Below are 27,558 nucleotides of genomic sequence, written 5' to 3' on the forward strand. Positions count from 1 at the left end.
CCAGCAATAAAATTCTGACCTTCATTCCATTAAATTCATATTTGACCTTGCATATTCTGGGTTTAGTGGGAAGAGATGGGTCTAAATTAGAGAGTTTCAGCATAGTGGTTAACATAAAGTGCTGTACAAACTACAAACTAAAAGCTGTGATTAAAATTACTTAAATCAAGAGGTGGAGGCAGTTTGTGACATTTTAATGTCAAATTGTATTTTAAAAGATGACATTTCCATATGGCTTGGAGAGGTCTTTCTAAAATGAACTGATGATATGTCTGCCCATTGGTTCATGCAGTCTTGTGTCTTTTGACTTTTTAAATAAATTAAATAACCCTAAGAATGTGAAAACATACTTCATCAATTATACACTGAGTGTTCTGATTTAGGAAGAACTCTGTGATTTAACATGACATTTTATACCTTCTCCTAGACCTATTAAAAGGTAAGTAAGCCTCGTATATCCATATATTAATGTGACTTCCATCTAAAATTATTGCTATTAACATGCCAACATTTGTTCATTCATTCATTCACTCATGCCAGTAGTTGGGGAGCAGGCTACTATTTGTAGGGGCTATGGCAATAAATGCATTCTAACATACAGGCTTATAAGTACTTCTGGGTTTGAATCTTGCCTTACAGAATGCACACCATAATAAGAAACTGGAAACTCAAGCTTCTTTAGGTCCCAGTCCACCTATGTACACAAAACCATATAAGTGCTATTGTTGAGCAGTTTCAAACAGAGTTTCACCGCTGTTGATTTCCTCTTTATTTTTTTTTTTTGTTTTTTTCAGTCATTCAGCTGTTTGTTGTGAATCCATGTCTGGTGTCCCCTGCAAAGCAGCACAAGGCCAGCTGTTCCTCCAGCTGTGATTTTTGTTTTTCTTTCTGAAATATGAGTTCCGGGGCCTGCCTGCTGAGCTCTTGGCAGCATCCTCCCCTCCAAGGCCATTCCTCTCTTCCTCCAGGTGTTACTGCCAGCACCAGGTGAGTTAGGACACCATTGCTCACAAGCACTTTCTGAAGAAGATGCTAGTGCTGCTTGATGCCCTGTGTCCAGTCCAGAATCCTTTTTGTCTCCATCCCTAGGCAATCACACGGACAAAGCTTTAGTCACAGCTTCATTGAGAACTAAGTGCAGCCATTTTACACACAGATTCTCTGATCTCAGAGCAAAATTTGGTTAGTTAAGAACAGTCATTACATGTGTCTGAGGTGATACTCCATGGGAATACAGGTAATAAACATTGGCCAAAGCATGGGGAGTAGTAAGGATAATTCACTTTCACATGAATTAGCAGAGATTAGAAACAGCCGTCTGGTCTGCTTGGCTGTGCAACCTGCAGCTGCCTCCAAGGCTGCTATTAAATGTGTACCCTTGAAGACTCTGCAGAGTAATACTGCACACAGCAACAAAGGTGTAGGCTTTCTCCTCTCTGGCTCCCTGTAGCTCTTGGATGCTCACTTCAAACTTTCCTCTTCAAGTAGCTTGATGCTAACTTCCAAAAGCTTTTTCCTAAATTAATGTATGTGTGTGCTGAATGTGAGATTGCTGTAAAATTCTTGAGTTATTATATTAAAATTCGTAATTCCTTTCAATTGTGCTCTAACATTTTATTAACTTGAAATTACCTTGATTGGTGGTGCTGTAGCTGTGATGTTTTTTAGTTTAAACAAGATAAAGTTCATAGGGAGAGATGGTCTTTTTGACTGGACCTGAGAATGATCTTGCCTGCATGAAAATTTGACTATTAGTGAAAGCCTCTCCCTACTAAGCACCAGAAATTTATTTCATGGATTTTTGAAGAGGCCTTGATTATTACAGAATCCTGCCAATATGTGCTCTGGAATGGCTGTAACTTCTCAGCCTTACTGGCTTCTATGTAGATTTCTATTTGACAACTGAGACTTCAGGTTTTTGGAAGTAAAATGTCACTCTGCTGCTTACTGTTCTTTAGGAAAATTATTCTTCTGTCACATTGCTGAATGAACTGGATGCTGACCATGCTAATCAGAGTGTATTTATGCAAGAGCAGCAGCTGTCAAGGGAAGGCACTGTGATCTGTATTCCCCTACAGTGGTTATAGGGACTCTCCAGTTTTGTTAAGCTTTTGCTAAATATCCAATTCTTTTAAAAAGCGAAACTCAGTCAAAAAGGTGAGGGACTGAAGTCTCCTAGCTACTGGCCCAACTTCAGTCGGGATGAAGATCTAATGCTTTGTATGCCATTTATGTTTCCTATTTAAAGAGTTTTTTCTTGTGCAGGAGTTTGAATAAGCCCATCTGGAAGCCAGCTCTGCAGACTATTTCCAAAGCAGCAAACAGTCCTTACTACTAGAGTAAAGACTGAATAACTAATCATTTCTTTAATCATGTTATAGTCCTATTCCAGAGAACACTGATTTATTTAATTTACATGCCAGCATATATATACCATGGAAAGAAACCAACAGGTGACACCCATTTCTGCAGAACACAACTGCAGTTCTGTAAGTATTTCCTCTAAGTATTCTTTGTAAATGAAATGAGTCAGCTAAGCAGGGCAGCATTGCCCTTTTCACAGCCTGCAGGCCCCATGGCAGGGATGTGTGGCAAGTGACAGGAACTGAGTAAGTCTGCACGCCAGTGGGAACAATGAAATAATTTCTCATGCTAAGGCTGGCTGTACAAGCTGAAGTTTCCCCCCCACTCTCTGAGGAGATGCTGTTTTTCCTCTCCACATGCTGGGTGCTCCTGGAAGCTGCAGGAAGGCTCTTGCCATAATCCTCTACAGATTCCACTAAGCATAAGCTCACATGCGATGCAGAGCATCTATATTAGGTTCTCAGGGAAAAAGAGCACTGGGGGGTGCCTTGCTACAGCTTTAGTTGATGGTATTTGCCATAAAATTAGGTCACCATATCTTAGAGTGACTCCTCTGTCACTCTGAGTGCAGGTTTTGGCTTGACACCATGGGAGAGGCCAGACTCTTGTTGTTGTAAGTAGTGGGGTTCTGATGTCTGTTGCTCACATCTACCTGCCCTAAGTCGCATCTAAAATACCACTTATTCAGAGCCACCTCTTAATTAAAACCTTGGCAGGTTGCACCTAGAGTTTTCCTGTTTCAGCATATGACTTTGCTGGCTCCAGGTCTTTTGAAATTCCTGGTTCAACACAATTTATTATTCATCTGCCAGACTGCTCTGTCCCAAAGCACAAATTACAAGAAGCTGAAGCTCATGTTAGGGATGTAAATACAACTGACTTCCAGCCCATTAATTCCAACTCATTGATCCATTAATTTCAAATCATTAATTAAATTCAGTGATGATGAGATAGTCTGAAAAAAAAACCTTGAGGGATGAAGATGTTTTCCCAGACTTCATTCAGCATGTCCATCCACATTGCTTCTTTTATGGAATACAAAACAAACACCAGGAACAACTGAATTTTGTATTTTTGTGTTTGTGTCAAATTGTTCTGTGTGCAATGTAAGAAGTCTAAATTAGGACAGATCTCTTAAAGGTCAAACCTGATACTGTATGTGCTAAAAGCTATCCTTCAGTGAAGTTTCATATGAATGCCAGGGAAAGGAAAACAGTCTCAGAGCCCTCACTTACAGAGTAATTATTGCAAAGGATTGTTTTCATCTCTTCCTTCAGTGATGCTGAGCTGCCATGTGCTGCTTCCTTTTTCTGAATGAGGATATGAAAGGCTCAGTCATGTCCTTTTGCAGTTTACTCTGTCTGTGACTGTGGGCAGGCACTGTTGCTGGAGATGCCAGAATAGAGCAGGTGTTGGCCTGCTCCAGTCACATCCTCTGAGTCCTGAATCCTCTGAATGCTCGGACTTTCTGGGCTGACCAGAGACAAGGTTTTTTTTATGGATCTATTTTATGGACATTTCTGGGCCATTCAGACATTTGAGGACCATTATGATCCATGTATTTTTCAGCTGCACATTTTCTGACTTGCAGTCAGCTGTGGAGCTCCCAGCTAGCTCTATTTCTAAAGCAAGTGCTTACAAAATACTAAAAAAAAAAAATTAGAGAAAAAAGACTTCATGATTACTTGAATTGCAAATCCTAGAAAAAAAATTAAAAATTTGTTTGAAATCCATTTTGCAACTTCTCAGTACTAGGAAAAAGAAATAAAATTGAAGAACCTGTTCTATACACATTGGCCAGTGGACTGGAAAGAGGGATTTTTTAAAACTCTTTTGGATAGAATGAAAGGCTGTAAAAGATCAGACTTTCTGGCCGAGGGAAAGGAGGATTTTCTGCTTCTGTAATATCAGCCTTTTACCAAAATTAGGGAGAGAAGGAGGGAATTGCTTCCATTTTAAGTAGTACTGTCAGTGGGAGCACAAAAAGGTCTGAGCTCAACAGAAAATTTCAAGTTGCTGCTTCTTTTTGGGAATCTCTTTTCACAGAGATCTGGGGTCAAATTCTTTCCTAAGCTCTCTTGGCACCATACCAACAAACCCCTGCCAGTGTAATTGAGGGAGCCCTTGTAACTGAGGGAGCCCTGACTCCTGCTTTCATCTGGACTGTGCTGTCTAGGTGTAGTCTGGCCTTTTTTCACCCATGCTGTGACCATCTCATGTGCGTGTCAGCCTGAGGAATAATGTCCTTGAAGATTGCTTTGAAGTGAGGTGCATATTGTAGTAGCAGGCAGGAGACTGATTCCTTCTTTTTTAATCCGTGCAAACCAAAAGTCTTGCATCAAGCGTGCTCTCAAAAAATCTGCTCGTGTTTAATCCAGTGTAATTTAGAGCCTGGCAGCCACCAACTCTGTGCCTTTTCCAGCTGTGTGCTGAGCTTCCTCTGCTACCCTTAAATCAGAGGATGATCACTGTGGGGTCACCTCCAGAACAAGTCTGTTGAGGCCTCAGACTTTTCCCTACAGCTGCAGAATGTGTCTGTGCTGAGCTGCACCAGGTCTTGGGGAAGAGCTTTGCACATAATTCAGCATAACTATGCATTTTACTGAAAGATAAGGATTTTCTGGTTTAGGAAAACAAATCCATTTCTTGATGCAGGTTGCTAGTGCTTTTGCCCTTCTTATGACACCGTTTCTTGAAGGCAAATCTTTTAAAAGAGACCTTTTAGTCTGTCCTGAAGATTACACTCTTGTAGGGGTCTTGCCTTGATCTGTAGATTTAATGGCTTAATAAGCATTAGACACTCCTATTATGCAGTAACAAATAGAAATACAATACTTTTATCAATATTTGGCACAATTTTTTTTTTATGTGAAACTAAATATTGATGCTGTCAAGTGACTGCAGCTTAAGGGCATAAATTACAAATATTCTCCTGAGCCTTGCTCAAATCATGCATTCATATACAGTAACCATCTAATGTCTTTCTATTCCTGTAAGCTATATGATTTGATTGCCAGATTACATGGTTCTGTATTGTGCTTAGATGTCAGTGTTTTTATTGTTATTACCAATATTATGTTTTATTCTTACTGTAAGTGGTAACAAAAAATTAACTGCTTCCTTACACTATAAAAAGAATACAGTCCCATTTACAGAATGTCTCCAAACAGAAAATATATTTGGGAAAAAAGAAACCTGAATAAATAATTCACAACAGGATGGGTAAGTAGGAAAAAAGGCCTTTTGATGTATTTTGTTACTCAGGACAAAACCAGATTTTTTAAATAAAGTAACTGCCTATTTTAATGGAGAACAAAAGCTCTTCTAAAGAAGAATGATTGCAGTCAGTGTATTTTTACCCATTCTGCACTTTTGTAGGTAATAGAAAGGTGCATTACTTTCACAAAGGACTTGTGAAAGTAATGAACCCATCTCTTTGGTTTTCCTGATTATTATCTTGTTCCATCCTCCTCTTTCTTCATTAGCTTATTTCTTGGCTTATTTTTTAAATGAAACGTCAACCCACCCACCCACCCAAAAGAAACCTTAACATTTCAAGAATACCAGACTGCAGCAAAGGGAACTACCCTGTCGGCAATATAAAGACAGTGAATAAAGTCATGAAAGCCTTGGAATTCAAGTCTCCCATCTTAAAGCTGCCCATGGTTTCAGTGCATTATGCTCCGGATTTCCCCAGAAGAGCATCCCTGGGAAAAGAAATCAGCACGTGCATTTTGCGGTTCTCTCAGAACACCGCGGCCCCTCCCGCCAAGCAGGGCGGGAGGCCGGGCTGGCTGCAGCGGCGGGCCTGGGGCAGAGCCCAGCAGCACCCTCAGTTCGGAGCAGACCACCGAGGCACAGCTCACGCTGCCTTTTGCCCGTAACGGGGCCGGTCCTGAACTGAAACCGGGTGAAATGACGGCCGCTCAGGCTCTGGGCTGACCCAGGTGAGGGGCGGTGGCTCGGGGGGCTGGCACACGGTGCAGCCGGGGTGACGGGGCGGGCGAAGCAGGCCGGGCACTGCCGGCCGGGCACTGCCTGCGCGCTGCAGCGCACAGCCCCGCCTGCACGGGCCGCGCGTTCCGCACGGCGCCTCCCATTCCGCGTGGGCCGTTCGGCGGCTGCGGCGCTGCCGCCGCCCAGGGCCGGGCCGTCCGCGCCGGGCCGGGCGCTTCCCGCCCTCAGCGGCTGCGCGCCCTCAGGCGCCCCCAGCATGGCCGGGGCGGCGCCGGGCCCGCCGGTGAAGGTGCTGGCGGCGCAGCTGCGGCGGGCGGAGCGCGGCGCGGGCGGGACCTGGGAGCTGCGGCGGGCGGCGGCGGGCCGGGCCCCGCTGCCCCTGCGGGCCGTGTGGATGCAGGGCACCGTGCTGGAGGTGCAGCGCGGCGCCGAAGGCGGCTCGGCCCGGCTGCAGGACGGCAGCGGCGCCTTTACCGTGCTGGGCGTGGAGCAGGTGCCGCAGGGCCGGCCGTGCCTCAGCGCAGGTACCGCGGGGCGGGGGGACCCCTGCGGGCAGCGGGCGCGGCCCCTGCCCGTGCCCCTGCCCCTGCCCCTGCCCCTGCCCGTGCCCCTGCCCGTGCCCCTGCCCCTGCCCGTGCCCCTGCCCCTGCCCGTGCCCCTGCCCCTGCCCCTGCCCGTGCCCCTGCCCCTGCCCGTGCCCCTGCCCCTGCCCCTGCCCGTGCCCCTGCCCCTGCCCGTGCCCGTGCCCCTGCCCCTGCCCGTGCCCCTGCCCGTGCCCCTGCCCCTGCCCGTGCCCGTGCCCCTGCCCGCTCCAGCTCCAGCGTGGTTCGGCACATCCCCTCCGCACGGCCAGGCCCGGCGGCCGTGCCGGGCCGCACGCAGGAGGCCCTGAACAAGGGCAGAGATTCTTCTCCTTTTTTCTCTTTCTTTCTTGCTTTCTTTCCCTTCTCTTCCCTTCACCAGAACTGCCAATTCAAATGCAGAAGTGTTGGTCTGCAGAATTGCAGAAATTGTGGTACAGAATAGGCACATTGCTTACGAACTTCAGCCTTTCACAAAGCATGACAAATTTGTGTTTGGCTCTTACGGTATGTGGAAATGTTGTTAAATAGGCCGTGAAAGTGGCTGTACAGATAATGAAGCCTTTTTCTGAAATTTAGTTCTAAGCAGTCTTCGTTCCTTGAGTTTTCTTACAAGTATCAGCATCTTCAATTTGCACTGTTTACTTGGCTTTAAGTAATTTGGTTTATGAATTTAAATGATAATACAAAGGTTAGCTGAATTTAATCCTAACTTGTTTTTTAGGGAAGTATGTAATGGTGATGGGTGTGGTGCGGTCCTGCAGTCCGGAGCCCATTCTTCAAGCAATAAAGATGACAGATCTCTCTGAAAACCCCATCCATAAGAACATGTGGAGCCTTGAAGTGGAGGATTTGCACAGAGTCATCCCCTAGTACTTTTACTTTCTGCCTAAAAGAACTGGAAATTTGTTTTCTTTTGCTTTTTGGTGCAGAACATTGGACTATTCTGTGTAACCACTCCTGGAGTACGCCACAGTGAGAACTTGGGCTCAGTTAAGCATGGGGACCAGTGCTTATCTGATAACAATCACAGTTCATGTCTCCCAGTCTCTTTTCATACCAGCATATCTGAGAAGTGCCTATAAGATGTCCACACTATTAAAAAGGCTGTATGTTTGTTTCTGTGTGTGTTAGCTGCTGTTCGGGGGAGCACGTGTTGGGGCATTTGTTCTACAGCAGGGTGTTCGTGGCAGCAAGGGCTGCACAGGACTCGTGTTACCAGTGAGCTCAGTACCTGCTGTCAAGGCAAAATGTGTTTCAATCCATTTAGGCTGTGCTTGGAAATAATTGTTTTCACCTGTATTTTCTATTTTAGTAATCACCATGTCTGTAAACTACTTGTAAGACAGGTGTCTCTTGGTAACAATTGGCAGTGTCATGTACTTAAAATACCTCTCTAGTTTCTGAAATACTGAAAGAGGTAATGACCCCTTCTGTTCCAGTGAAGTTAATGAAAAGATGTGATGCAGGGTTCCTTGGAATAGGTTCTCCAGGTGCAAGATGTAAATACTTATTACCTCCAGAAACAAGCATTCTGTCCCTAAGTGCATTTTTCTTTTGAAGTTTTTTTTTGCTTCCAGTGTATGCTATTTTTAACTGTTTAAACCATTCTAAATTCTATTCTATTCTTATCTTTCCTTTTCTGAAAAAAACAAACTATGAAATCTCATCAAGAAACCTATAAAAAGTGGAAATGTTCCTACTCTTTATTTTCCATCTTGTCTAAAGAGAATTTGGGTCCTGATGAATGCATTGCAGTGTCTGTGTGGAATGGCTTTTTGACTGGGGACTGTATTGTCCAGCAGTAGAGTTATGTTAATTAGAAATGCATATTGGAAGAGAAGAGAATCTCTGGTTGAACAATCTGCAATTCAAGATGAGAATCAAGTGGTGGTAATTAAATTTTTTAATTCTGGGACTAGGTTTTCAAAGCATGTGGAAACTAACTAGCATCCTTTAAAGACTTGAGATCTTTGCAGTTTAAGGACTGGATTTCGGAGTACAATTCCAGTCTTGAGTATGGTGTTCCAAACCAGACCACATCACAGGCAGTTGGATAGTGGAAATCCTGTGCTCTTGAGATCCTGCTGATGAAATGCCAAGACATACAAAGATAAAGAATTTTGGCGGTCTGGGTTTATTTATTGTTAGTAATTCTGGAAAAAATCTGCTTGTGGAGTGCTGTAGCCTTCAGAAATAATCCATGTGACCACCATATAGGCTGGTAACTGGTTCATATTAAAAATTATTTTCCGAGGAGTTCAAAGCAAAAGACACTTGTAGCCAGGGTGAATGTTGTACTTCTAAACAAAAGACTGCTGGAGATTGCTTTGACTCCCAGCTCAGCTGTACTTCACCTAATGAGAGGCTGCTGGTGGCTGTTTAAGGCTGAGCTGAAGGGCCTTGCTTCTGGATTTCCAGTTAAGCATTGTGCAGCTCTACTGGGTACTGGGAATTCTCCCTTTTCCTCACCTTGTGTCTCAAATTCTGCAGTTACAACATGGGTTTGTGATTTTTGTTGCTGTTGTACAGCAGAATATTCAACTGAGGAGTTACAGGATAAGGGAATTTTTTAGCCCTGTGTTGAGGCAGAGGTCAAAGCTGAGCTCTTGTTCCGTCTGTTTTGGGGTTAACTTGGTGTAATAAGCAGAAATTCTGTGAACTTTATAGATCATGAGGGTTCTCTATAAAGAACATGTTGGAGGTGAGTTGTAAGCACTAAAACTACACTGGGAAGCATGACTGAACCTGTGTGTGCTTGCAAGGACAGCTGGTGTGGGCAGGTGTGTTCCAAGTGCTCTCACAGCAGGAGTTCCAGAGGCAGAGATTCCTGTGTGTTGTGTGGCGGGGGGATCCATGAGATATGTAGTGCATATCATGTATTTGCCATATGACAACTTGTCCAGGGCCTGTACAAGTTTCTGACTCTCTAGAGTAGCTAGACAGGAACTGTGCATGTGGAGAACCTAGAACAGCTCAGAGACACAAACAACTGGACTGAGCGAAATGGCTGCAGTTAAAAATGTTTATTGGTAGTTAAATGGCTTTTTTATGTAAGTGATAAGTTATATGCAGCTTTTAGAGGCAACCTGGTGTCTGCATCCAGCTCAGTGTTGCTGTCTGCAGTTAGCATTTAGTTAAATTCCTGTATTTCTGTATTGCTGACTGAGCTCTTCTCAAGCTTCTCCTCTACTTGCTGCTATTTTTCTTTGTTTCTGAAATTGGCACTGCAGGATTTTTTTCAGAGGTACTTGGTATGCTTAGCTGGGGAGTGAAATGACACTCAGTGACTGGGGAGAAAATTAGGTGGTTTTTTAATCAGTAACTAATCAGTAATTAATCAGGTATAAATATTCTGTAGCTTCCAGAAATATTTTATGCCATTTTGGCTTTTTACAAGGATGCAGGTATAAAATTATTACAGAGGAAGACTTGATTTCTAGCATCTGAGGTGTGTGGGAATCCTAAAAATTGCAGGATTTTTTCCTGACTAATGTAGGAATCATATTTTAGCTTGTATCAAGCTAGAGAATAAGTGTTCAGAAAGCGAGTGCAGCTGCAGGCAGCATACACAAGACAAGAGGCAGCTGCTTGCTTTTTCTGTGAGCCAATCAAACCCAGCCAGTGCCACAGAGGTCAGTGCAACTTTGTTGTTACAAATAATCAATGAAAATGTACTCCAACATAAAAATAAGGCAGTCAAGTGTTTATTAACATGATGTCATAGTACAAAATATCTTTATTTCAATGTTTGCATATTATGCAAATATTGCATCTGCAGCATTACCTTCTACCAAGGAGTAGCTGCATTCCAGGCGCTGTGTGGAGAAAGGTAATGCAAATTTTAAATCGAGTGACCTACAATACAGAAAGGGATTTAACAGGCGAGACACTCCCACAGCAGCAGCTGTAACAGCCTAACTTACTTCATGGGTAGGGTAGGTATTGGTCACCTTCTCTCAACACATTGACTGACTGCTGACAAGGGGTTTCTAAAGACACAAAGGAAAAGTGTGCAACTGGTGCACAGAAACCAAGAAGGCTGTTTCTCATTTAACAGTGTGTACATTAAGGGAAAAATCAACCAGCCCAAAAATGAGAATTATTATCTGCTTTCCATTATTTACCCATCTTATCTCTATCTTAGCCTGCTTGTGTGTTGGAGCACTTCCCAGATAACTTTCTCCAGAACCGCTGAACAGTGGAGTTTCATTTCTGGAGAAAAAAGAAGTCAGCATCTCTGCTGACTCTAAGCTGATGATGCTGCTTTCACAAAGTAGTCCTCTTGTACTAATCTGAGCTGGAAGAGAGCTTTTCTCAGCTTTTCAGTGTATTTGTGCTATGGTTCAAGACTTGCGGAGTGGCAATTTTGCCAACGAATGGGAGAATTTTTTTAGAGTAACTGCTACTTTCCCATCCGATTTCTTTTGGTTGATTATAGTTTCTTGGTAATATACTGAAATAATTCCTCTTGCCCTCAGGGGTTCTGGTGGAAACCTTTCTTTTTATACTATATATACTTCACTATATTCACAGTTAACACTAAAGCATCCACACTTCTCTTCTCTCCCTGTTATTGCCTCTAGCTTGCCTACCTAAAATAACTGTTCTGTTTTGGGTACTGAAGGGGTTCTTCCATCTTCAGGGCCATTCAGAACTGGCTCGAGCTGAAATGAAGAAGAAATGAACTCCAGGTAAGTGATAAGTAAGTACAAGTCACATGTAATGCAACCTCTCATTACAGTGAAATAAAAAAAAATCTCTGAAGGGAAAATAGCATGAGATATATTTATGACATCAAAACACTGGGGAAAGTACTCCAGCATTTTAGATATGGTTTTATCTTACATCACTAAACTGAAATAAAGATGTAAGATTCTCTCATGTTTGATAAATTCACATTTAGGAGGAAAAGGGCAGCATTATTTCTGAAGTTTATGAGGTCTGGCTTCAGCTATTGAGTGGAAAATCCTTGACAAGCATGAATTTCTAAGAAATAGTGCAGAGGTAGTTTCTGCTGACATGCACTTTCTGTTTTACTGTCATGACTGTTGCTGGTTATCAGTTACTGTGTGTGAGTAACCCAACCATTACAGACTCTTTCACTGGGTCAAACCTGATTCTCCCTTAGTTTGGTCTGTTTAACTTCCTTCTCTTTAGAGTGTTTACATATTTAGAGACTCAACTCATGTCTTTCCTCAACCCTTCCATTTTTTCCCCAGGACTCTTCTTAACTGGTTAACAATTTAAGTAAAACATGGTGTCCAAAACTGGATATATGAAATAAGCTACACAGAGAAGAAGTATTTTGTGTCTTCAATATGTTGATTCACATGTACATCCCCAAAGCATTTTGCTTCTTTATCAGCATGTTCTACTTTTACTGCGCTTGTGGTCCACCTTCATTCCAATCCTTTTCCTCAGAAATGGGATAATGTAAAGTAGCAGAACGAGCTGACTGCAATCATTCAGCTACCAAGCTCTTCTAAAACTTTATTTTCAACTGAATATTTTGTTGACTCGGATTTAACAAAATTTGTCTATGTCATATTTATATGTTGAAGAGTTATGTAACTACTGGAGCTAAAAACCACTCACTGCCTACAAGATGCTACCCAGAAATGTCCTGATCATCCACTGCTTAGGAGCTGAGAGAACTGAACAGCTCAGGCAGATACTGACACACAACATCGTTTCAGCGTGTGGGAGTGTGATGTGATGCGCTTACAGACACAGTGAGTGTTCTTTTTCTAGGTTTTTATTTTATGGCCAACAAACCCATCTACAAATACTAGTCCTTTCCTTAATGCGTAAGAAATCAAGTAATAATTGAAAATTTTTACTTCATAGGCATACTACAAATGGGCTTGTAGTCACCAAATCAGTCCTTTGAGATAGTAGTGAGTTGACAAATGCAAATAAATAATGTTCCAATGCATACATTAAAAACCCCACACTCTTTTCATTACTAAGTGTTAGCAAAGGATGGAGCATAAAAGGAATAAACCCAAGTGCTTAATTTCAAGCAAAAGCATAATTAGCTTTTCTGTATGATTCTGCCATTTATTTGGTGTAAATATTTCCATTGCAATCTTGTAAAAATACAATAGAGTTACTACTTGGGCAAGAGCATCAATAATTGAACTCCGTTAGCAGCACATGGGGCTCCAGTCACTTTTGGAGTACACAAATTGGCACAATAACTACAGAAGTGGGAAAGGATTGCAATTATAAAAATTTCAAACAAGTGCTACTGCTCTATTCAGGCTTTTCATCTTCCTTGGCTATATTCCAGGAATCCACTTAACAATGCAATCTGGATGACAGCTGCATTAAAACACAAGTATTGACAGTCTGGATATTCTACGTTGAAAAGATAGGTAAATTTCCTCATTAAATACTGAAAAGTACAAAAATAAGTCTCTGAGTATTTTGTGTCTGTATATGTATTGTTGTTAATATGAATCCAAATGTATTATTCAGACCAAAAAAAGATGGAACCAGAAATAGTATCCAAGAGGAGGAACTCCTGGGGATATTACACAGTATTCTGCAGGTATCCTTCTGCCTCTGTTACACAGCACATTAGGATAAAATAAGAAAGGCAGGAAAGAGTGTGCAGTGGGTGGGCTCTGGTGAGCTCATGAGTGAACAGCAGGAAGGGGAAGTAGCCAAGAGGCAAGAAGAGCATTTCTGGGAATAGGACCAGTTTTGCTCATGGCCACAGTCAGATTCATTAGTTTGATTTTTCCTCATGTGTTCTTGCATAACAGACATGTAAGTACTGGAGCAATGCAGTCAGAATATTCAGGGTGGTAAAAGAAATGCAACTTAACCACTGTGGAGGGATTTCCACAGGGACAAAATTCCGGTTGCACAAATGAACAAAAGCTGCTGCTAAGCTGCAGGCAGCCCCCAAGGCTGGGGAGTCACAGGTGACCTGTGTACACATGGTGTAGAATGGCTCGGGCTCCACCTGGGCACAAAGGGAGGCGTTAGGGGCAACCTGCAGGTAAAGCCAGAGGTTTGGGTTGTGTCCCCTCCCCCCTGCCTGGTTGGGACCATTCATAAACCTTTATTCCCTTCCTTACAGTGAGGAGGTTATTTCTGTTTCCAAATTCTAGACCTGTATCCTAAAGAGCATTGCAGTCATGCCACTACCCTGTGGATTTCAAAAACCCCCATTTATATTTATGGTGATAAAACCACCTTTTTTTCTGTCCAGATTGCTGTTTCGGTTACTTCTAAAGTTCTCTGCAACTATACTTCTATATCCTTGCAATGGTTATATGACCTCCTTGGAAGTATGACACATAATTAAGACAGTGCTTCTGGCTGAAGTTCTGCTTATAACTTTGAAGCAGTTCCTAAGAACTGAATGTGGTTCTTCAAAGAACACTTTGCAGATGTTTTGCTTAGCTGTAATTGGGCATGGCTTCTCTTTCTTCTGTAGGAGACTGCACTTATTCACCTGGGAAAACAATTACTGAAGTTGGTGTGTTTTGGGTTATTTTTTTTTTTTGCATACATCAGAGTAGGATGAGTTCTTCAGATTTCCAGTGTGAGCTGGTTTGAAGGATGATATGGGCAGCTCAGTACCCTGCTCTAATGTTTATTGTTCATTAATATTGAGAGGCACCTCGCAAATTAGATATTGTTTCCTTTTGCTATTGATTCTGTTATTCAATGAAGGATTGTGGTGTGTAGTTGCTGACATAGCAGGTAGTTGGCTAGTTCTCCTTTATATAGATCTGACAGGTCGAAGTTGTGCTTTTACTAGATCTTTCGCATGGAGAAAAAAAAGCTTCATACCCTTGCTGGATTATTCATTGGTAAAGGTGGCTTTAAAAAAAAAGAACAACAAAACCACACCACCAAGAAGTTCTTCAAGCAAGTGTAAATTGTAGTTATTTTATTTACCAAGGAAAATGAACTGGCAGTTTACTCTGTGCTAACCCTCAGCCTGCAGGAGTCAGACACTCAGCCCCTTCCTGTTGTGCAGCCTTGGCCTTGTGATGGTGGAGCTCTGCTGACGTCCTTTGCAAGGTCAGTGATAAAGCTGATAAGGCTGTGATAAAGCTCCTGGGAACAAGTTGCATTTGGAGTTCACAGTTCAGTGTGAGCCCTTCCAATCAGTAGTACAAGTGCAACCACTCTGCCCCTAAAGAAGGGCACTCGGGACTGCCCTGCTTCTGTATGACACTAAGTTTCTTATATATTGTTTTTAATTGATTCTTTTGTTCAATGTCTCTGGGGAGTTTTACATTTTTATAAGTATATCAGAAGTTAATATTTGTAGCAATTAAGAAAACTGTGCCTATGGTCAGTCACATTGGGATCCTACCACATTATTAACATAAACACAGGCTGCAAGCTCATTAACTGTATCTCTGCAACAGCAAGAAGTACAAGATACTTGAAGCAATTCTCTTTTACAGTAAAGTACTGACATAAAGCTGCAAATGAGATTTCTGTTCCCAGAACTCAGACATCTTCTGTGAGACAGGATAAATGGAAAAGTCACAAAATCTTTGTGGTAATCAGATGCTGGTTCCTTTTCTTTTTTGGTAATAAATTCTTAAAATTAGATTTGGAAGGGATATAGAGGATCCTGTCCACATGGCTTGAGAGCATGTTAAGGCTACTTTTCTTGGTTGCATTCACAAATGGTTCTGTACAACTGCAAGTTTGTGTATTTAGATTATTTGCAGCTGATACAGAGTACATTAATTAAGCAGAGCTATAATGTTACTGGTACAAAACTGTTACATTTATTTATTACAGTTATAGGAGTCTTTTTATGCAAGTCAGTAACTGACAGCAGCAGCTAACCTTCCAAAAATGTCTGAATACTTAGTGGTGTAGAGATGAGGAACAAATTTACTAGTTACGAGTTTCTAAACTTTTGTTTATTGATAAGATGTAAAGTATGAAGAACAAATACAATTAAGAGGCTCAACATACCTGGCTAGAACTAACAGCTCTAAAGAAAACTTCAGACTGTGACCTGAGTGATGAGCATACAGATTTGGCCCAGACCTAGTAGCAACCTGTCCCTGCATTCCAGGAAAAGGTGCTCTAAGGAGGAAAACATCAAAGATACTTAGTTCCAATATCAGTTTCTTCTAAAATCAGCAACAGCCACCTCTATATTTTACCTTACCACCTAGGCCAAAAATATTCAATGCCTATTTATAGGGAATTCTTGAACAGTTTTTAGCAAGTATGTGCCGCCTTTTCCCTGATTAGACACAGCAAAACAGTGCAGTGTGCTGCTGTTTTCTCTATTGGGCTTTAATTCATCTAAGCCAACCCAGTGTGTCAGACAGTGCCCTCTGTCAGCAGCCCTGCACACAGGAGCCCCTCAGCTCATTACCTGCCAGCTCTGTGTGAACTCTTTCACGCTGTCAGTGAAGGAACCATTAGGCACCATCCATTCATTTCCAGCTTCATTATCATTGGTACCAAAAAGCCCAGCTGAAACACCTGGGAGGAAACTGAAATGGAGTAAAATAGGAATTGTCAGGAGTAAGTGCAGGAATATTACAGCAGCTGTCTCTGGGCTCTGATTATTCTGTCCAGCAGCGTTCAGCTCTATTGTGGAAGAGGCGAAGCTGCCCAGCCTTCATTACCATCTCATGGCTCAGGTGGTCATGGGCTTCTGAGCACATCATGGCATCAGATCCATTCTCTGCTAATCTTTGGGGGGTGACTTTTAGAATAGTGTGGGGTACATCAATGCATATTCCAAGTATACAAAAAACTCTGAGGTTTTGGGCCTCCCTCTATAGTTGTCTTGCAGGTCTGAGAAGCTAAGCCTGCTCTAGAGCAGATTCTCAACCAGATTTTGGGGCTGGGCTGACTGCAGTACCTCTGCCTCTGAATGCTGTCTGTTTTATAGCATTGAATCAACAGTAACCCATATCTTGCTCTTCTCCCTGGAACGGTGTGTTCCATGCTCTATTTGGCAGTTACTGGGAATGTCTAGGGCCATTTCCAGGGTGTCTATAAATGAAGAGGGGAAAAAAAACCTGAAAGCACAGATGCTGGTACTAACAGTAATACAGGTAATTCAGAGAGATAGCAAAAATGACTAACAGCTGACAACGGCACTCACCATGGTGCCACCCAGCCAGAGTGACAGTCCAGACATCATACTGAAAGTCACAAGAGACAGAAACGCCTTTCTGATCAGATACTTGTATTTTGTTGGTTCCTTGCCTTGAACTCATGGTACTGTTTTCAAGGGATTGATCCAGGACTTGGCAGTTCTTTTCCGTAAAGGAGAAGTTATACATCTTGGATATCTGTTTTAAAATTAAAATGGAGTTTCAAACCTGTCATAGTGAAAGTTCAATCACAGGCAAGCACAGTGGATTTGCAGGTGCAATGAGGCCAACTTAGCTCAGAATTAAGGGAATAAGAACAAGGTTGTGTTAAACTTCTGAAAGAGCAAAATGCACAAAGTCTCCCTCTCAGTGCCGTTCTCTTAGACCGTGTAAGAGAATAGCTGAAAAGTTTCTGTCATATACAGAGAACAAAGAGGCAACCCTTGAGTTAAACTGGTTTTGTTTTGGAGAGGTATTTTAAGAATCTGTTACTTTAAAGCCATTGCCTGAGAGTACTTCTGATCTATGTTTTGAGCATTAATATTTTAAAAACTTTTTTTTGTCAGTTGAAGAAAATTTTTGCCAAAAATAAAAAAATGTTTGACTTGATCTTCCTGCCTTTAATCGTGGGTAGATAGTGATCACAGTCTGATTCATCTCCACATACAGTGATCTTGAGTTCCTGATTTCCTCATTTAATATTATAGTGAAAGCACTGTGAACAAAATCCTTGGCAAGAAGCACACTGCACTTAGACGCCAAATCATACATTTTTCCATCAAAAGTCACAAGATGCTTGGTCCCCACTAACATAGCATGATCTGGTGAATGGTATTTCAGAAGAAACATCAGTGAGTTTTCCACAGAGCAGTAAATGCTGCACATACTGCAACACACACAGCTTCTTGCTGTCATACTCTTAAAATAATTTCTCAACTTATTATTACAGTGGCATTACTACACTTACATTTTAATTAGTTACACTGTAGTTGCTGTGCAACAAAACTTTTCTCAGAAACAAAACTATTTAATTATTTATTTTTTGTTATAGATTTACCTGAGTGCCATAAAACTTTGATACATTTGAACTGGGATTTAGAGCTCATCTTGATTTGTCATTGTACTACTTGACATTTATATTTATAAACACACACATTATACATTCTTATGCAGAAAACACAAGAATATTAATTCTCAAAAACTGTCTCCAAAATGACCCTTCCAAATCAGTGCATCAAACAGCAGCAATCCAGGAAACCCCCCTGATAGATGGCTCAGATTACTGGGTCACTAGGAGCTACTTCCACAGCCCTTTGCTGGGTCTTTGTGCACTGGGAGGAAATCATTAAAAAGGATTTTCTGGAAAAGCCATTCTCTCTAAAGGACAGTTGGGACAGTTAGTGCATTCCTTTAACATTTAGCAATACTTTTACAGGCAGTACTGTTGCTGAAGTTTTGGTAGGGCTGAGCTTGCTCATCCTAGAGGCAGCAGAGGTGAAGTCACCAGTTTCCAAGCCTGTGTGCCAGGACAGAGAGCCAGCAGGTGAGACTGGCAGTGAACCATAGTATCAACTCACAAGAGCATATGGATAAGGCAGATAAATACCACCTGCTGTTTCTAGTCTCAAGAGTAGGAAGTGTAAAGACTTACAAAATTTGCATTAATATTAAGTAGAGCAGTGTTACTGCATGTCAGCTTTGCCCAGAGTGTTGATCTTATACCATCACTGTCTTACAAGAAAGACTATATGTAAGCTGATAGGAAAATTATTAATTAGTGACCATCTCTATGTAAACTCCTACTCCAGATACAATTTTTAAAATACAGTACTAAGTGGAAACAGACCCAGGTACAAAACAAAGCAGCACTTTGAAAGAGCTTACATTCAAAGGGGCTCTCCATCATCCTCCGTTTGATTCTATAGTACTCTGCAAGTACGTTGAGATTGTAGAGGTCTTGCAGAGGCCTCATTAGTTTTTCTCCAATGAGGTAAGTGGTAACATTTGCCAGCTGCAGGGACAGGTCTGCTTTAGGTAGTACTGGCAGCTTTCCTGACACCGAACAGTTCCTGCAGAATACAAAGAGATCACCACTTATCTGCTGAACTGATGAAATGCTGTTGTTTTATCATTAGAAATGTTGAAGTGAAATATTAATAAGAACTGTAGTCTGGTTAGAACAGCAAAACACAATCCTACTCTGGCCAAGAGCTGCACTTTCCCAGGTCACCTCAGGCCCGTTATCAGTTACTGATGCCCTGTTTTCTGCCCAGTAGCTCCTTTCAAACACAGTCGGTCTGGCAGCCAACAGAAATAAACATCAGGATGTGATGTGACTAAAGCAAAGAGTGCTTGGGTGGCTGTTCAGAACCCTCAGCTGCACACTGAGAGGAAGAGTAACTATGAACCTATCCTTTTAGAACACTGCCCAGAGCAGAGATCCTGCAAAAACATCAGTTACCTGGGTGAAAAACTGTACAGGTTCAGCAAGGGCTTCCGGATCTTGCTCAGAGCTCTGGAAAACGTGGCCTCTGCCCACCTGAGCACCTGCTGTGTAGCCTGTTGGAGAGTCCCAGATTATAAAAGCAATTTCAGTATGGCTTCAGGGCAGTGTCAGTACTTGCAAATGAGTTTTAAATAAAGAAATGCAAAATACCACTTCACTGTCTCTTGCATTTGTCTCCTGCCTGACAGTGTCTTGTCATGTAGAGGTTAATAATATCTAGAGGACAGACTCTAGTCACAACACCAATGGAAATATATTCTTCCTAAATAACATGACTTAAAGTGTAGCAATGTTTCACTAAGTTAATGTGCTTCAGTAGCTTAGAAAGGACTGTCATATTTAATAATATAAATTAGCCTCATGATATATCTTTTATGCTTTTCATTTCAACTAGAAGAGCCCAGATTTATTTGTACACTGTTTATTGGAATCACAATTTCTCCTCTCTTTGCAAGAAAAGTAAAAGCTACATGAATGACAGATTACTGCTGCTGTGATTCCAACCAGAACTAGTAAAACCACCTCTCTCCTCCAGCTGTAAAAGTACTCTTTCAAAGCCGGACAAATATTGCAAGAACAGTAAATCAGCTGTGCACAAGCTTATTATGTGGAAAGACAACTATTTCCATAAAGAAAAATAGTTAACTATTTTTGTGTATCCATAGTTCAAATCTGAGACTTAAATTTGTAGGCCTTGAATTCGAAATGGAGAACTGAGTTATACCAACCATATCCAAGCCTGCTTTCACAACCTTTAATGCCATCTGAATTGGTTCCATTAACCACACATCTTTTACAATCTTGGGTAAGAAAGCCTGGATTTTCTTCATGTGCTCTTCTGTCTTCTCTTTCCAGACTTCATCTAGTGGCTTCAAGGTTACATCATAGTAGGCATCTTTCAAAGCTGCTAATGGCTCTGGAGCAAACACATTAATGAGACAAACCATAGCTGGTTTGGTACAAGCAGCTGTTTGCTTGTTTGTTTCCACCCACCCAGCCTAAGTGAAGGGGGAGCACAGAAAAGTTGAAGAGGCAGCTGTGTTTGCATGGCTACATTGCACAGTCAGGTACATTGCACAGCTGTGAACTGAAAGAGCGTTTAGCTCTGACCCTGATCCCTTATAAATACATTGCTGCTGTCCAAAAGGAATGTAAGGGATGCTCTGCAATGTGAGCCCATCAGAGCTGTACTGCACAGGCTGCTCTTGCTGAGCATCGGGACAGTTTGGCCACAACTGATTTCAAGCGTGGTACATCAACCAATTTCACCTTTTGAGAGGGAATAGCCTAGAGCTAAGTGGCCCCAAGTGAGGTTTTACCCCTGTGAGAACTGAAGGTTTTCACAGCTGACCGCATTTCTCAAAGGTTTCAGTATGGGCCACAGTCCAGCTGAACAGCGAATTAGTGGCTACTGGATAGGCTTGGAAAAAACAGATGAAGTGAAATCCAATAAGTACAAGCATTAAAAACTCAAGGAGGGATGTGAACAGCCCTTTGGGAGGAAAGGCTTGCCAGGGAACTGTTAGCAGAAATACTTCAGCTTAGGAATTAAGGACTCTCTTCTCATCCAATTGAACCCAACCTCTTGCGATGCAGAAAAGGCCTCACCACTGATTTTATTAGAAAAGTGCTCACAGAGAGCCTTCTTAGAGCTTATTGCATCAAGGCTCCCACTCCGTACACTAAGAGCCAAGGTCAGCACTTCTTGTTAGATCAAAATAGAAACCTTTGTGCTGTTCAGTATGTTTTATAGTTTACTGTGAAGTTTGGTTTGCCCTGCACCGACATTGTCCCTCTTCTTGTTTTGCACCGTTTTGCTTACTTTGTAATTCATTCTGCATTTGCTGGACAACATCTTGAATTTTCTCCAGGTAAAGTGGGATCCTGCTTCTCAGAATGTGCCCAATTCCACTTTGCTTCCACACCTGGGTGATAGTTGCAACCCCACTTTGCAGGAATCCTGCTGCCCTTTGCAAGGCTATTGAAGGCCAGCCAGCTGCTTCAGACAGGAAACCAACATGCTGCACCTACAGTGGTTCCAAAAAAGAAGCAATTTCAAAACCCACAGTGATCTCAGGCAAAGCTCTGACTTCATTGTGAAGCAGTTCTGACTCCGCAGTGTTGGTGCAGAGATACACTATCTCCCCCATTAAACATGTTTTTGTCTCTGTATACAGGTCAGCACAGGAGTAATCACTGCAATGTTCGAGCAAAACAAAACAGCTGCAGGCAATATAATGATGTTTAACGAACCCTGCATGAACACTTCATGGTGTTTTCACAGATCACGTACAGATACTTATGATCTCCTGAATCTCCACAGGTATCCATCAAACTTCTTTATCTTCTCAGTCAGTGTGGCTTTCAAAAGGCTCCCAATGTCATTAAATTTGTTCTGTGAGAAGATTGTTAAAACTTTGAATTCATTACTTAAAATTGCTTGTGCTGGATCCTAATCATTCAAAGTTTGTACTAGTTTAAAGGCCAGCAAACACCCACAGTGGCCTCACATTTCTTAGGGGAAACTACTTCTGCATTTTTCAATGGATTGACAAGGGAACAGAAAAGTCAAACGATAAAAAGCAAAAAGCCTTCCCCAAGTAGAGAGTATGTGAAACCCTACTAAAAGTGAAAGTACTTTCTGGATTCTAATCATTAGTTTTATAACCAATAGGCTGAGCAGTTACTGCTGCTCTCACTTTATTTACTTGCCCTCCTCAGAGGATCCACCCTTTAGAAGAGGGTCCTGTATTTTCTATCTCTAGGCATGGCTGAATTTCTTAATTCTCACCGTGGTAACGTCTCACATCAACGTGAAAATAACTAAAACATTGCATAATTTTTCCTGCTTACTCATCAAACTCACCTACATGGAAGGTGCTCTATCAAAATCACAAAGTCAAAAAATAGTCTGGGAAAGTCACACTGCAGTTCACAGCCACTCAAGGGTCTTACCTCAGCTTTAAGAACTGGATCCCCACATCCATGCACCAGAAAACTCAAACTTCCATTAGTAGCTGCTAGAGTTACTTGTCCCACGTTTTCCTGCCTTTTACCACTGATGCTGAGATAGGTGTTAATGGCAGCCATGTGTTTCCCATCAGAACAAGCACTGACTTCCATTCCTTCTTCCAAATCCCCTTAAGGAATGAAAAGAGATTCTTCATTTACAGGAACAACATTGACAGACATTGTTTCCAAGCCAGCTTTTAATTACTTGGGTGATCAATCAGAGCTTGAGTGTGTTAGGTGTGAAAGAAAAAACAAAACAAAACAGAAGAGATAACAAGAGACAATTAGATCAGTGTCAGGATTTGATCTCTTTTGTGTGGCTTGTTAATGAATTACATATACAGATTTCCTACTGCAAAGGAAGCACAGGATTAATGTAAATCTAAATCTCTCGGTCATATTGATTTACAGGCCTTTTTTTCTACTTTAGTCCTCACTGTCCCTTGTTGCAGATGTTTCAAAACTGCTAAGCCCTTAAATGAAAGCCTGTCAGTTCCACCCACCACACACACGAGTAGTTTCTACAGAAGCACTGATGAGCATAAACAAGTGGTTGGCAAGGTGCACATAGAATCTGGGTTGAGAGAGCTGAGTTGAATAATTTCTACAAACTTCTGACTTCAGTGATTCACAAACTAATGGTCCTAATCTCAAAAACATCATAGCACATACAGGACCCTGAGAGAGACTCCCATGCAGAAGTGTGGAATAGCAAATCCGTAAGTGAAACAAGGGCTGGGATTGTCAGCAGCATGAGTTTGAGTCAACTGGGATATCACCAAATCTATTTAGTTTGCACCCAACTCTAACTGTAGCTGAAATGTGGACGAGCCCCACCTCTTGCAGCTCATTTCACCTCACTTTACTCATCTAGAATTTAGGCATAACTTGAAACAAAGGCCTTTTTTTCCTCTCCTTTGTCAGTCAGAGCTGACTGCTGTGAGACAATCCCCTCCAGGCAGGGATTGCACAGATCCCAGTTCATACAGCTGCTCCAGCATGTGGTACAGTCAGTCTCTGGAGGTGCCTCTCATTTCCTTTGTTGAATTTGGAATGCAATGATTATCTTAAACAAGACACAAAACTTTAAGATGGTTAAATCAAGAGGAAATGAATCCTCTCTTTTGTTACCATCTATTATAATAATACAAAAATGTGTTCCAAACTGAGCTTTGAAACAAATTTTAAACTTCAGCTTTTCTTTATCTAAAAGGCCGTAGCTTGAATGAATGAGCTAGCTCAGTGCTAGAGACACGACTTTTTTCCTGTCTCTTCATAGCAATGACCCTGGGAGTTGCAGAATAGCTCCAGCTGGAAAGGACCCATAAGGATCAAGTTCAGCTCCCTGGTCTTTGCAGGATGACCTAAAACTAAGTCCTATGGCTGAGAGCATGGTCAGTGAGATACGTACCTTGCAGATACCCCATGTAGTACTGAAAACACTCCTTTCCTTTGGAAGCAGCTACTTTTACTTTCTCTTTCTGATCAATAATCCCCTCCACCAGGATTTGGCTCTGCACAGATGAGGAAGCAGCAGTTCCTGTCAGGCCTAGCCAAATATCTTCAAAGGCTCTTAACTGCAGCCATAAAGGAAAAACATTTATTCAAAGTCACCACACAGAATTAATGATCATTTAGAGATGGTGCTCAAATATTACTGCTTCCCACAGTAAAAGGATAAGTGGTGAGGGAAATGTTTCCCAATGCTTGTGCACTATGCAGGAGTTACACTAAGAGATGCAAAAGCATCAGAGTGATTGGCCCAGGAGCTGAATGACTGGATAGCACAAGACTTGTGGACAAAATTTTAATGGAAGAAATGAAAGAAACACCATGTCCCAGTCAGTCCTCTGAGAAGCTGCTGATTTGTGCCATTTATTCCAAAACACAGAATGAAGCAAGCTCATGCAGAGCAGCTGATACTCATTTCATCTCCCTCCTCTCTAAAGAGAGAGGAATGGAAAAATAATTTAGTATTTGTTACTGATTAAATCATCATCATAATTTTGTTAAGGGATGATCTATTGTCTCAGTTAGTACCTGACTACCCACATTCCTACTAATGAAGAGTTTGGATGGTGCCAACCCTGTTAGTTTTTTGCCTCACTTTGTTGTCTCCATCTGCCTCCCCACCATTTAAATTTCACAGGAAATTAAAAGCAAATGCAAAACAAGGGGAGGGGAGAGAAAAAGGAAGAGATTTGTCTCAGATTGAGCATCATATGAGCTGTTTTGTGCCTTTTTTTTTTTTTTGCCAGTTCTTTTTTCTGGCAAATTATGCTTTGTGTAAGCATTGTATTTTGTTTCCCCCTCTTTCTTCTGATGAGCTGAAAACCCCGTACCTCACACAACAGAGCAGTCACGCTGAAGGGGAGTTAGAACAGCACACAGCCTCTTAAAATTGATACACTCCACTAGAAACACACGTGCTTTATTTGTGACAGCTCTACAGAGAACTAATGTTGGTGCCGTCCTTTGTCAGTCACACTGCATGGACACTGCCTAACTGCTCCTTTACAGACAGCACTACAGAAACCTGGAGAGTTTTATGTTGCCTGCTGTTTTATAGTCACTGCCTGTGCCTGATCCATTTGGGAAATAGATGGCAGCAGGCCTTTGAAAACCAAACCCCATTGCCAGTAAAATGAAATAAAAACTCACTTCAATTTCCAGAGAATAGTTCTTCACATCAGCAGTGCTCTGATTCTTTATGGATATTCCAATCAAACCCTCATCTCTCCCATGATCAGCAAGGTGGAATCTGCCCTCTGACTGCAAAATGATGTCATCTTTGTTGAGCTGGTGCTTTCCAGATAAAACAATTACCTAAGTATGCGCAAAAAAAGGTGTTAGAGCTTCCAAATTCCTCCAAACAAATTTGAGTAGTAAGAAGTTGTACAGTGGCAGCATTCTCATTAAATTACACCACAAACAGAATTTGTAGTTTCAGAAGTCAGCACATCTGCTCCTCACAGCACTGTCTTCATTACATCTTCAGTTTCTGTGCTCTAACAAAGCAAGTTCAGTGATTACATCCTAAGACCAGAGGAACAGCTGCAGAGAACTATATTTTTTGTTAAAATGTCCAATGTTTTTCACTCCTACACTTCTCAGCTACTCTAGCCAAATGTTTTGATAAAGCTGGGGATACATGGGAGGTCAGGTGAATACTGTCCTGGTTTTGACTAGGACAGAGTTAATTTCTTCTCAATAGCTGGTACAGTTTGGGATTTGGAATGGGAATGGGGTTGGCTACACACTGATGTTTTGGCTTTGCTCAGTTGTTTATCCTAAGTCAAGGACTTTTTTTGTGTGTATCTCTCCTGCTCTGCCAGTGAGGAGGTGAACAAAAGCCCACCTGGGACAGATGCCACAACATGGCCAAAAGGATTTTTCACACCACAGAATATCATGTCCAGTACATAAACTGGGGGGAGTTACCTAGAAGGGGCAAATCTGGTTTGGGAAGGGGGGGACTGGCATTGGGCAGGGCGTGATGAGCAATTGTATCATGCATCACTTCATTTCATTTTTTTCCTTTTCACTATTAGTAGTAGTAGTAACTATTATTATTGTATTTTACTTTGTTTTCAATTATTAAAGTGTTCTTATCTCAACATATAAGTTTTACTTTTGATTGTCCTCCCTATTCCACAGGGAGAGGGTAGGGAGAGAGGGGGTTGAGTGAGTGCCTGTGGTGCTTAACTTCCATCTGGGCTTAAACCTTTGAAGAGAATGATCTAAAAATACAGAGGTACCTGCTTTTGGAGTGACATGCATAGACATGCTTTGCATTACAAACAGGTTCTATCCCACCTTGGTCTGGGAAAAAGTTTTCCTGTTGTTTACAGAGCATAAGCTTCTCTGATGTAAATAAGGAAACCAAGATGTGTTTCAGCCACTGGAAACTGGAGACATTTATTGCAGGTTCCAAGTGCTGTGTTTGTGAGTGCCTACAAGTAGCTCTGAGGACCGGATGCACCTAAGGAAGATCATGGGTGGGCCTTCAGTTTATGTGTGTAATAGAAAAATAAGGTTACATTATGGTTCAAAAATCCATTAGAGCAGCAGAGCAATCATAAAAACCGGCAAACTTTTACCCACAGGGGAAGGAAAGCACTTTTACTTCTCTCTAGTCTCCTTTTTGATCAGTTATGAGCCTGTTTTGGTATTCTCCAGAAACATGAAATTAAGATAGCTCTGAAAGAGGAACAGGAAAGAAAGAACATGGAGGAAGTGAGAATGTTTACAACCATAAAAGGACCTATAGAATACACTATAGTAGAAAACAGAACCTTTCTGCCTCAGTCCATCAAACAACACTGTTTATTTATTTAAGCTACAGAAGTATGGTATGTCTTCTGAAGAGTTCCAGCTGAGGAAAACTAAGTCTCCAAATGAGTAATTACATTTAAACTGAAGTAGGTTCCGTGTGTTTATGTCAGACTTACATTTGGAAGGTCACAGAACTCTGAGAAGGTAAAACCTAAGTGTAATTTTGGTACCCTAAAGTCCTGTGGGGTCTGTAGGGATGTGTTTTTAAAGGTCTAGTACAATGATACTCTAAGCCCACTGCTCTCGTACAAGCAACTATTTGTTTCTACTTGTCTTCATTTCTACAGAAATTTGTCTTTGCAAATAATGGAACACACATAAACAACTGAGTATTCCCTTACAACAATCTTTGATTATTACACAGTTTGATTTTCCTTTATCTCACAGAATAAACCTTACAACATCAAAGAGTCCCACTATTACAGAATAAATCCAGCAGATAGCACAAACAATTGGTATTTATGGCATCTTTTCTTATTTAGAGAAAGAAATGTGTGGTACCTGCATTATAAAAACTGGTTCCATTTGTAGCACATTTTTTTCTTATTTCCTATAAATCCTATAGGAGTGCTCCATCCATAGGAGCAAACAAATATAAACTCAAACTAATCCATGGTCAAATGTTTACTCATGCTACTGGAGAAATCAAGGGCAAAACACCTCACACAGCAGGAGCTGCATTTGGCCTTCACTA

General features: G+C 41.7%; 2 protein-coding genes across 2 annotated transcripts; one reads left to right on the plus strand and one right to left on the minus strand.

Moving 5' to 3' along the window:
• The first annotated feature begins 6,541 nt into the window (after positions 1-6,541).
• Positions 6,542-8,329, plus strand: RMI2 (RecQ mediated genome instability 2). The gene is made up of 2 exons (XM_068206790.1): positions 6,542-6,845; positions 7,627-8,329. Exons 1-2 carry the CDS (start codon positions 6,578-6,580, stop codon positions 7,773-7,775), a joined length of 417 nt encoding a protein of 138 aa, XP_068062891.1. The 5' UTR covers positions 6,542-6,577; the 3' UTR covers positions 7,776-8,329.
• Positions 8,330-14,440: 6,111 nt separating this feature from the next.
• On the minus strand, positions 14,441-27,008 carry LOC137483568 (uncharacterized). The gene is made up of 11 exons (XM_068206765.1): positions 26,981-27,008; positions 25,191-25,355; positions 23,941-24,106; positions 22,473-22,657; positions 21,820-21,912; positions 21,340-21,544; positions 20,246-20,433; positions 19,473-19,570; positions 18,896-19,080; positions 17,020-17,832; positions 14,441-16,388 (listed from the first exon to the last, which is right to left on the minus strand). Exons 3-10 carry the CDS (start codon positions 23,954-23,956, stop codon positions 17,549-17,551), a joined length of 1,254 nt encoding a protein of 417 aa, XP_068062866.1. The 5' UTR covers positions 23,957-24,106; positions 25,191-25,355; positions 26,981-27,008; the 3' UTR covers positions 14,441-16,388; positions 17,020-17,548.
• Positions 27,009-27,558: the final 550 nt, after the last annotated feature.

The sequence above is a fragment of the Anomalospiza imberbis genome, chromosome 16 (assembly GCF_031753505.1).
Source record: "Anomalospiza imberbis isolate Cuckoo-Finch-1a 21T00152 chromosome 16, ASM3175350v1, whole genome shotgun sequence".
In the NCBI taxonomy this organism is placed as follows: domain Eukaryota; kingdom Metazoa; phylum Chordata; class Aves; order Passeriformes; family Viduidae; genus Anomalospiza; species Anomalospiza imberbis.

Coding starts and splice junctions, on each gene's coding strand:
- RMI2 (XM_068206790.1), top strand. CDS start 6,578: ATGGCCGGGGCGGCGCCGGGCCCGCCGGTGAAGGTGCTGGCGGCGCAG. Junction 6,846..7,626: donor CCGGCCGTGCCTCAGCGCAG/GTACCGCGGGGC, acceptor CTTGTTTTTTAG/GGAAGTATGTAATGGTGATG.
- LOC137483568 (XM_068206765.1), bottom strand. Junction 21,545..21,819: donor TGTGGAGATTCAGGAGATCA/TAAGTATCTGTA, acceptor GAACCACTGTAG/GTGCAGCATGTTGGTTTCCT. Junction 19,571..20,245: donor TGAAAGCAGGCTTGGATATG/GTTGGTATAACT, acceptor ACTCTCCAACAG/GCTACACAGCAGGTGCTCAG.